The sequence below is a fragment of the Lactuca virosa genome, chromosome 4, assembly GCF_052849685.1.
Source record: "Lactuca virosa cultivar CGN04683 chromosome 4, Lactuca_virosa_CGN04683_v6, whole genome shotgun sequence".
NCBI classification, from domain to species: domain Eukaryota; kingdom Viridiplantae; phylum Streptophyta; class Magnoliopsida; order Asterales; family Asteraceae; genus Lactuca; species Lactuca virosa.
This window is the reverse complement of record NC_136429.1, coordinates 65,384,311-65,396,266: the sequence shown is the minus strand read 5'-3', so window position 1 is coordinate 65,396,266 and position 11,956 is coordinate 65,384,311. Positions and strand designations below refer to the sequence as shown.

The following is an 11,956-nucleotide window of genomic DNA, read 5'->3' as shown; positions in this document are numbered from 1 at the left end:
CAAGCATCTACTACTCTGGCTATCATACTGACTAATCTGTATTAGCATGCAGTTCTCATAAAGCTGAACACATATAACAGGCACATAAGGCATCCTTCCTAGATCCTTAGTCCTAATCTAGCATGCTGTTCTGATAAAGCTAATAATCATAACATAGCATAAACTTGTATGGGTAATTTGGGAGTACTTACTTGATCTCGGCTGATTGCATGCACCACACCCTTTTTCTCTTTTCAAAGTTCTTTTCTTTCTAAAAATTCTTTTTGCTTTTCTAAAACTCTTCTCTTTGAAAATTCTTTTTGCTTTTCTAAAACTCTTTTCTTTTGAAAACTTTATACCACTTCCTTAGTTTGAGTTCAGACACACTCGGGATTGCGCCCGAATCCCTCAAACCAAGGCTCTGATACCAACTTGAAACATCCCAAAAATACAACCCAAAAATTTCGTTTGAAAAACATTATCAAAAACCATAATCATCCATAATCAAAGAAAACCAAGTGTCATGTATCTCAGAATCTCATATCAAATACTATGTCAAAACCAAATGAGAAAATATCATAGTCTAACTCCCGGGCTAAACTGTGGTGTGTGCCATGCCATCATCCCGAGCGCTTCCCTTTGCTAGCTGAAGTACCTGAAACCAAAACTAAAACTGTAAGCACGAAGCTTAGTGAGCTCCCCCAAACTACCACATACCATACAATAACATATAAAGCACATACTGGGCCTTGCCCAATGCATTGGACCGAAGTCCGGAACTATCTAGGGCCTTGCCCACTGCATCGGACCGAAGTCTGGAACTGACTAAGGCCTTGCCCACTGCATCGGACCGAAGTCCGGAACTGACTAGGGCCTCGCCCACTGCATCAGACCGTAGTCCGGAACTAACTAGGGCCTTGCCCACTGCATCGGACCGAAGTCCGGAACTGACTAGGGCCTTGCCCACTACATCGGACCGAAGTCCGGAACTGACTGAACATAGCATAACATAGCATATAATATGAACACATATACTACATACTACATCGGACCATAGTCCGGAACATATAACACATACCATGCCTGTATCACGAAGACACCAAGCATACTGAACTACTGCATCGGACCGTAGTCCGGAACTACTGCTAACTAAACGGGCCGGCATTGTGGCCGTAGACCCGTTCCTACTGGAAGGAAACTCACCTCGTAAGGCTGGCTGCTGAAATGCTGCTTGGGAACTGTCTGACTGCTGCTCCGGTAACTCCCCGGCTATAATTCCCAAAAGACACTTAATCAGACACCGGTAACTATTCTTAGGGTAAAATGACTATTTTACCCCCTGGTCAAAGTCAACAATCCGTTGACCTGACTCGCTGAGTTGGGCCGACAACTCGTCGAGTCCCTATCTTTCCTTCTACTCCCTTCCGGACTCTACTCGTCGAGTTTAACCAAAACTCGATGAGTTCTCCTTCTTAACTGATATCCTGTCATCTTCATCCGACTCGCCGAGTTGTATGAACAACTCGTCGAGTTCACCTTCATCATAAGAACACGTCCAGCCTGTGACTCGTCGAGTTGTATGAACAAATCGTCGAGTTTGTTCTTACGGGTAAGGAGATTGTCTTGGACTCGCCGAGTCAGGGCGTAGATTCGCCGAGTCCCTCTACACTCAGATCTATGTCTTAACTCACTGAGTCTTTACTCCACTCACTAAACAGACTCACTACTACTGAGCAGGGAATCTAAGACTCGCGACCTGACTCGCCGAGTCGGAAGAACGACTCGCCGAGTCCTTTACATGCAGTTTCTATTCAGTCGATTCTAATAAGTTCTAGCACATCCAATTCATAGATTTGGGCTTCTGGGACTATCTGAACACGTAAAGTTGCTAACTTTACGTGTATCTATGATGCAATGAAATAAATACACTCAAACTTGGCTATTATGGGGTTACTTGTCTAGAACAAAGCCATGGCTACCAAAAAGGCAGCCTTCTTGAGTTCCTGGAACTCAAGAGAGGCTAGATCCGAGATATGGATTGATACAAAGCTTCATTATTTGGGGTTTTTGAGCTCAAAACCAACCATTTGGGGACAAACTAGATCTAACAATTCCATAACCAAGATGAAAGCTTTATTACCAGAAAGGATGGCCAAAGAGGAGTATAATCTGGATCTACTTCTTCTTCCTTGAGTTCTTCTTCCTTCTCCTTCTTCTTCTTGCTCAAGAATGCACCAAAATTCCTTCACAAGGCAAAGATCACTCACACACACTTCAAGGAGGCTAGGGTTTTGGGGAATAAGTCTCTGAGAGGTGAAGGAGGCTGGCTTGGGGCTATAATGGTGTTTAAATAGGGTACACACCCTGAAAACTAGGGCTTCATCCAGACTGGCGGACTCGCCGAGTCGGGAATATTGGACTCGTCGAGTCGCCACGTTAATTCCACGTGCAGACCCGCTGCTACTCGACGAGTTAGGCTACCGACTCGTCGAGTAGCTTCTAAAGCAAGAAGTATAATAATAAGAAATGCGTACCAGGAACGAGACGTTACAAAATTGTTGAAAATATTGAGACTTTATTGTATATATTCCTTTCTTTGGTTAGACTATCATACCATTAAATTTCCCAATATTTTCAATGATTTGACAAGAAAGTCTTAATCTTTATTTTTTGACAGTAAAATCCTAATTCAAGATTTAACAAGAAAGTCCTAAATTTTTTTTTTACAATAAAGTCCCGATTACCGGCTAACCGAAAAAAAGAGGGTAAATATGTCAAAAATTACCGGTAATTATGACTTTACTTTTAAAAAAATAAAGTTTAGGACTTTATTGTCAAATCGATGAAAATATTAGAACTTTAGTGTATATATCCCTAAAATCATTTATATATAAAATGCTATCAAACCTTTTTTCATGTTTTGCAAGACTTTTTCACAAGAATTTTATAATTACCCATGCCACCAAGAAACATAAAGCTTTTTGTTTTAATTAATAGTATCATATCATACTATATTATAAAGGAAATATTTTTTCTTTCACCACATTCATTTGAAACTCTCTTGCATTTTTCCTTTCACCACATTCATTTGAAACTCCCATGACATTTCAATTTCTTTCTAATAATAATTATAAGTTGGTTAAATAGATATCAAACCTAAAGTGTAATCGTATATAAACTAAATTTCAATATTAAAATAATATATTTACTTCTACTTATAAAATTATGTTTTTTAACTTTTAACATATTATACTTAATTTCTTAGTTTTAATATATTGTTGGATGTAAATTATTATCATTTTAACTAGGCGTAACCTCGCGTGTTGTGCAAGAATGTATTTAAGTGATTAAAATAATTATGGGAAAAAATAGAAATATGTTTGAATTTACGTTCTTAGTAATGTTTTGGGCATTAACCAAATTATCAAAAAACATAAAAATCCATCAAGTTATATTTTGATACTATCTAATATAGTCCATACCTTATAAACTTTACTTTTACCTTTATAATATCCAATATATATTATAAGTTTTTGTATAACATTAATATAATCTACTTTTCTTATGTCTGATAATATTTTGAGTAAATTACACGAATGGTCCCTATGGTTTAGGGTAATTTGCGTGTTTGGTCCCTAACTTATTTTTTTAACTCGGAAGGTCCCTACTGTTTGTTTTTGTTACGCACTTGGTCCCCGTCTTACCTAAAAAAATTATTTTGCCGTCGATTTTTTAATTTATTTAAATAAACACACCCACAACCTCACCTCCCTCACCTTACCTTACCTACACCACCATTTTCCCAATTTAAATAATAGTTTTTTTAGGTAAGAAAATGACCAAACGAGTAACAAAAACAAACAGTAGGGACCAAGTGCACAACAAAAACAAACAGTAGGGACCTTCCGAGTTAAAAAAATAAGTTAGGGACCAAACACGCAAATTACCCTAAACCATAGGGACGATTCGTATAATTTACTCTAATATTTTTTTTGGATAAAATAAGAAATAAGTTGTTTTAAATGAGCTATTAATAAACAATATTGAACTAATAAACTTTGTATTACACTATTTATATTACACCAAAACATCCAAGGTTTCATATATGAACTTTCAAATATTAAACATTGAAATTAAGAATGACGTCATACAAAATATATCATTATACATAAATGTCATCAAGAGTTTTAAAATAAGTCGATTAGTAAATATGATATTTAATTTTAATTACATATTTTGCAAGACGTACGTTTGACTTTATGTTGGTGGGCCGGGAATCCTCTTCCTTAATTTGTACCTAAAAAATTAAGGTGAATAGGAATATAAAATAGATATTACTAAGCATTAATATAAATAATAAAAAATGATATGTGAATCTCCTACTACCGGTTAAAGACAACATCAGGTCCGGTTTTAAGGGGGGGCAAAAGGTGCAGCCGCACAGGGCCCCGAAAAAAATAGGGCACGAGTTTTAATTAAATTATATATTTAATAACTAAATATATATGAATTTATTCAAAGTTTTTAGATAAAGTCTGTGTAGCCCAATTGGCATTAAGCGCATCCTTTCTTTTAAATCAAGCGTGGTTCGAGGTTCGGTGGTTCGATTCATGCGCACAACATTTTAAATCAAGCGTGGTTCGAGGTTCGGTGGTTCGATTCATGCGCACAACATTTTGATGCTTTAAATTCAATTTACATTTTTGGCCCTTACTTTATGCTATATATATTTCATAATCAACCCCTCCTTCCAATATGTTTAACAAATCAGTTTTTAAAAGTTACATAATTAACCCTTGAACTATTTATAAAATTCCATATGATCATTTTTAATTAATTTGTTTACTTTTAAGTTTTCCGTAACGACAATTCACCGTCATAAGTTTGTTTACCTTATATATTAAAAAAAATTTATTTAGAGCCTCATTTTTCTTCTTAGCACAGGGCCCTTAAAATCTCCAAGCCGGCCCTGGACAACATACATCTCTAGTGGTATCAATTCCTATGTGAAATTGAAGTAGTCATTCTATGTACACCTTGTTTTCTAATTACATAAATAAATATGAGTAACCAAACATAAAAATGTTATATTTATGTAGGAAAAATATTTTAGTTAACTAACAAATTAAATAATATAAGTTTAGGAGTTAGGAGTTTCAAACCATTAATATTTTTATTAATCTATTATGCAGTTATAATAGATATATATACTATCATATAAATCAAAATAATCAATATATTATATCAATTTAGTATACAAATTATTATATTAAATTTAACAACAATGTTATTGTTATATTTAAAAAAAAACATATGTTTGTAAAGACTTCAATTATATAGATATTTCTGTACAACGCGCGGGCATTCGCCTAGTATGTATAAAAACCATAATGAAAAAACGAAAAATTAAAGCTTACATCAATTGTCATCAAGTACACACTCAACTATGCTAGCCTAATTCTAAGCTACTTAATTCTTTAATTTTTCTTTATCAAACGGCTTCATATTTTTTTTTTATGACCATCATTATGACCCACTTTGTATTAGTTGGAATTTCTTTAGGTATTATTACTATTTTAATTTAATGGACTTGGTTTCTTTTTTCAAAATGTTGTTAAGTTTGTGGTTCGATGATTGAAGTTCGAATAAGTTGTATGATGATTTGTTTATTGCTTATCATGCATGTTAGATATGGTCAGCTGGTAGTTTTGGTCAATTTGTATTTAATACGCCTTAGAAAAACTTGAACGTCTAAAAAAATCTGTAGTTTTAGAAAACCAAAATATGAATTATTGATAATTAAAGTTTTCAAGACTTCAACTATTGGACCACTTGTGGTACACATGTCACTTACCTACTAACAAACACACCTAACATATTTATTAGCCTTCAATTATATTAGTTAACGGTCAAACGCTCAGTCGCTCATTCATACATATTACATACACCATTTAGTAATACATAAAAAATAATAATAATAATAATAATTAAAAAAAGTGAAATATTCTAGATCACCATTCGATTATAAGAAAAATAAATATTTTATTAAAATAAATCTTGTTAATTCCTTGTAATATTTTTCTCTCTTATAGTTTCACATATTTACTTATAATACTTATTAATATAAACTTAATTTTCACATTAAAAGTTTTCTAATAATATCAATTTTAGTGACTTAAGTTGATTTCATATTTCAAATCATAACATCAACATATTTGACTTTTAAAAATCATAAGTCAAAATATTGGATGAAGATTGTATTAATATGAAACCACATAGCACATAATCCCTCAATTCCAACTTCCAAACCCTCTACACAGCTTTACAAATTAAAGGATGGTGGAAAAAGAGCAGGTGAAACCATTGGCTCCGGCCATCGAACGGAACCATACCATCAGTGACGATGAAGACACAGTTTACAAGAAAACCACCTGCCGAAGAAAATACGTTAAGTGGTTAAGTTGCATTGTTGCAAGCATAATCCTTCTAGCGGTGGTTGGTGTGATATTAATTTTCACGGTATTTAAGATTAAAGAACCGGAGATCAAGATGAATGATGTCATGGTCAACAATTTCGATTTTATGAATGGCTCTATTCCACAACCTGGGACCAATATATCTTTAACGACAGATATATCAGTTAAAAACCCGAATTTTGCATCTTTCAGGTTAGAACAAACATATTTGGATTGCTATATTTGCAATACCTTACAACTATTTGATTTATGATTTAATGGTTCTTGTAATTCATATTTCTTTTAATACTCGTGAATAGAACGAGTTATCAAATTATTGGATAAAAAAACAACTTTTACCAATGTAGGTACAAGAACACGACGACAAACCTATACTACCGTGGGGTGGTGATAGGGGTGGCACGAGGGCCACCAGGGCAGTCTAAGGCACGACGAACAACAAGGATGAACATTACCATGGACATCATGGTTGATAGGCTATTGGGAAACCCTAATTTACAAAGTGACATTAGTACAGGTTTATTGAGTATGAGCAGCTACACAATAGTTGGTGGTAGGGTCAAACTTTTAACTATTATTAAGAAACAAGTTACTGTGAGCATGAATTGCACCATGAAAGTCAACATAATCAGTAGAGCAATTGAGGACCAAATGTGTAAGAGGAAAGTCAAAATATAAATTACGAGACGATACTATTTTCTTTTCTTTTACATTTTTAATAGTGATATGATTATATAAATATAAATAATCATTACGAGACGATACTATTTTCTTTTCCTCTTCAATCTTCTTCATTCTGATCTGCAAAACCCTAAGTAACCTCGATACGAACACCAAAATTCGTCTGATTCAATCTCGATCATCAACATCTTCTACTTCGTTTTGATTCGGAGTTTCAACATTGTTATTTTGATTCTAAAATCGGATCAAGTTCTCGAGCATCAACATTCCTGAATCAAATGAAATCGAAGCTTAGTTTTACAACAAATGGATCATTCTACAGAATCGGATTCATATTTTGCATCAAGAGTTAATCCAGGTGACGTATAATACTATAATTTCTTCTTGATTTTATATTTGTGGATGATTTTGAGTTAAAATATTCTAATTTTCGATTTTATAATATGCATGTGATTATGAGTTGATGTATTCATCTATGAGATTTCTTCTCATTCTGATTCTACTTTGCACCGATCTTCCAAAACCCCCAATAAAACCCTAAAAATCGATTTTGGTTCACTGTCATTTTGATTTTAAACGTTTTTATTCATATTCTGATCTTGAATCATGTTTCTGCCAATCCTTCAACTGCTACTTCTTCTCATGATTCTTAGTTGAGGAAGGATTCTTCTCATCAGGTAATAAAAGATTCCATTGACTCATTTTTGGCTGTTAACAATTTCAATGTTAATAAATCTACAATCCAAGCTATGTTATTATGCATAAATGAAGTTATTCACAAAATCTGTAGAGATATTCTTGGAATTTGAATTATAATTTGATTCAAGATCTTAGTTTGTTTGGTTTATCTTATTAGTTTCATACTTCTAGTGTCAGTTAGGTGTTTGGTAAATTTAGTGATCGCCCGCTAGGTGTTCGACATAATGCACTCTGTATTGATTTCATATTTTCTGCAATAAAATTGTTATTGAAAATGATAGAATGTTATGCAAACATAACTTGCTTCCTAAATTGATTTTATATGTTATTTTGTTTGAGTAATTGGATTATCTAGTAAATATTTAGTGAAATGTTGTTTGATAATTTGATATTCTAAGTATTCTAGTTTGATAAGTAATATGGTACTTCTTAATTTGACTCAGATGTTACTTTGTTTGATAAGTTAGATGATCCAGTAAAAATATTAGTAAAATAGTCTTTGGTAACTTAATATTCTAGGTATTATGATTTGTAAAGTTAGGTGTTACTTCATAAATTTGATTTAAGATTTTATTTTATTGATTAACCAAATGTTACTGCTTACTTTGATAAGTCAAAACTAAAATACATTTTGAGAATTTGTTATTCTATCATGACATAATTGAATTCATCTCTTTATGTTTTAGTTTGATAATATTAGATTCAGATTTAGATTCTACATAATGTAGATTCTAAATCATCTCTTGTAATAGGCTTTAGGAACTTGTTAAACAATTTATTCTAATTTAGGAATTACTTTTCTAAAATTTATATTGTAGCTATGGTTAGTGTTTAATGCAGATTCACTATAGCTTGAGCTAGAAATGAACTTCTTTATTGTAGTTTCGGTTAAATACTTTTGAAATTATTTACTGTAGCTAGGATTAGTGTTTGATACACATTGAAAGCTAATGAAATTTATTTTGATGTGTTCTTAATGCGATTCTGATGTGTTCTTAATGCGACAGATGGAAATTTATTCTGGAACAGTAAGTGGAAATGTGAAATATTGACTTGGGTAAAGAAAGTTTTCTGTAGAATAAGAAGCATACAAAATAGTTATGCTTTGACCAATCAGATTCCAATTCCATAAGAAAGTAACTGACGAAGCAAAGGAATAGGGAAAGGTTGATAAGGATGGTCATTAAAAATGATGAGGGAATGGATCGATGCAAGAAACATACTGGAAGGACGTGAATAATTTTTTTTGGAATATTTGAAAGTCTTTGATTATGAATGACATGGTAGTGTTTTGTTCGTTTGAATATTGGTTATCTTTTTTTAGTTTTGAACAATAGCTATGGTTGTTTCAATGGCCAGTGAATGTTTCACAGAATAATAGTCATGGTTAAAAAATAGTTATGCTTTGACCAATCTGAAATATCATACTTTTTATGATCAAATGTTCATTTTTTGTTATAGTTCATGTACAATATTCTAATAGAGTAATGTTATAGGTTTTCTGTACATTTATAATATTCTGTTAGAATAATGTTAAATGTTGATTTTATAGATTTATATGTAACGACCTTTTTACAATAATATTTTAGAATTTATAGATATATGTAATGTTAATAAAACTTACTTACTGTGTATATGACGAATATTCTAATAGAATAATTTTATAGGTTGTATGTTCATGTATAATAATTTTATTTGAATAATGTTCTATGTTTTAGAATATTAGAATATTAGAATATTACATATATTATATTTTTATGAATATTGAAATATTAGAATATTTCACTAGAGAAAAGTGGTCTCATGGTCTTACGGTCTCAAAAAAATTGACATTTCGAACATTCTATTAGAATAGTGTTAAATTTTGTTGGTTTTTATAGATTTATATGTAATGACCTTTTTACAAAAAAAAAATGATATTATAATTTATAGATATATGTAATGTTAATAATACTTATTTACTATGTATATGTAGAATATTATGATAGAATAATTTTATAGGTTGTATGTTCATGTATAATAATTCTTTTGGAATAATGTTCATGTATAATAATTCTTTTGGAGTTTGGAAAATGTGATCAAGCAAAACATCTTAACTTGGAGCAAAAATGGAAGAAATGGAATGACGACTGTTGAATTGATAAAATATTTAGAAGTGTTTAATGGTTAATAAATATAGATTATCATTTTTTTTGAATTGCAGCTATGTTTTCTATATTTTGAACAACATGAATAGTTGAATCTTTGGTAAACAGTAGTTATGGTTTGAAGGTTTAAAGATTGGTGAATGTTTAATAAAATGATATTATGGTTCAAGAACAGTTATGCTATAAGTAATAATACATGAAATTTGTAGTCAATGTCGTATAATGTTAGTAATATCTTTCACATACTAGATAAACTTAAAATTAAAGTTTGTATGTACAATATTATAGTAAAATAATATTCTATGTTTGTCATTATAAAAAGGAGATGTATGTTATTCTAATAGAATAATGTTATGTGTTATTTGCTATCAAAAATTATAGGCTAACTGCAAACATGTATAAAATTAGAATATTCTAAAAGATTAAAATATGTTGTATGTACATATAGAATATTTTTACAAAATAATGTTATAGTTTGATCGGTAACTTGTATAGAACTATAATATTACAAGTAGAATATTCTAATTTGTAAAAGCTGATTTGTTTTAAGTTGATTACTATGAATATTATGTTAGGGTAATATTATATGTTTTATGTTATAATACATAGATGTATAATATTCTAGTATTCAAATATTATATGTTGTTTGTTCTTATAAGTGTATAACTAGAATATTCTAATAGAATAATGTTCTATGTTTTCAATTAAATAAGTTGATATATTAAGTGAAAATAATGTGTATATGTAAAATATTCTAGTAGAATAATGTTATATGTTATCTATTTTCAAAATTATATTTAGAATATTCTAACAAAATAATGTTGTAGGATATTATAAGTTACATGTAGAGTATTATGATAGAATAATACCTAATTAAATTTTGGGTTTTCTAATACTTATTGATATGTTATTATTCTAGTTATTCTAAATGTTTCATATTTAATATTAGTTTGTTAAGATGTAATATTTCGAAATTGTGTGCAATATTCTGATATTAAAGTCCATTATTATAATATTTTGTAATGTATAATATGTAATTATGCTATGTAAGGATTCTAATATTATAAATTTCTACTTGATAACTTGATATTATACACATATGATTTGGCGAGTCATTTGTTGCTTTTTTATATTAGATGTTATTCTGTTAGAAACTACTTGCTTTAATCCTTTCACTAAAGTAATGTGTAATATTGTGATAGCACTTGACATACTGTAAGGTAATGTGAAATATTATGAAAATATGTGTCATATTATCATTTTAGACATTATGGTTTTATTGGAAACAATTTGTTTCTAACGTTTTTGTTATATAATATGTAATATATGATTTTAGATAGTCTGTTTTTTGTTGAAAACAGCTTGATTTGAATATCTTTTGTGAAGTATTGTGATAGTACTTGATTAACAGTTAAGTAATGTGAAATATTTTGAAATTATTTTTCATATTCTTAAAGTATGTGTCATATTTTTAAATTACGTTCATATTCTGATATTAGAATACGTAATATTCTAAAATTAAAAATTAAAGTTACAAGGATATTGTTAGTTTAATGATTAATGTGTTGTTTATTATGGTATAATTTTCATATTATAGTTGAATTCTAAATATCTTACATTAATTTTGTTTATTCAAATGAATCGAATAAAATAACAGTATCAAAAGCCAACATAGTGGATGAAACTAAAACAAAGAATCTCATTGATTAGATAAACACTGATAATTTGAAAACCATAAAACTCGATCATTGGGTTGTCATGTTAGATAAAGGGATGAATATGAATAATCTGAAAAGGGTCTTACAAAGTTATAGTCACATAACAATGCACTAAAAACCATAAAAATATTACATGTTTGTGACATATAAAATTTATTACATATTTATTAATCTTGACACTTGTAGTTGAAAACTTATAGCTTGAAATATTCAAGTTACTTTCAAGTTGAATATAATAAAAGACATCTCCAGTATT

At 30.4% G+C, this 11,956-nt stretch overlaps 1 protein-coding gene across 1 annotated transcript; it reads left to right on the top strand.

Moving 5' to 3' along the window:
* Positions 1-6,279: 6,279 nt before the first annotated feature.
* Positions 6,280-9,215, top strand: LOC145109796 (Late embryogenesis abundant (LEA) hydroxyproline-rich glycoprotein family). The gene is made up of 3 exons (XM_079046951.1): positions 6,280-6,647; positions 6,803-7,494; positions 8,843-9,215. Exons 1-2 carry the CDS (start codon positions 6,316-6,318, stop codon positions 7,131-7,133), a joined length of 663 nt encoding a protein of 220 aa, XP_078903077.1. The 5' UTR covers positions 6,280-6,315; the 3' UTR covers positions 7,134-7,494; positions 8,843-9,215.
* The last annotated feature ends 2,741 nt before the right edge of the window (positions 9,216-11,956 follow it).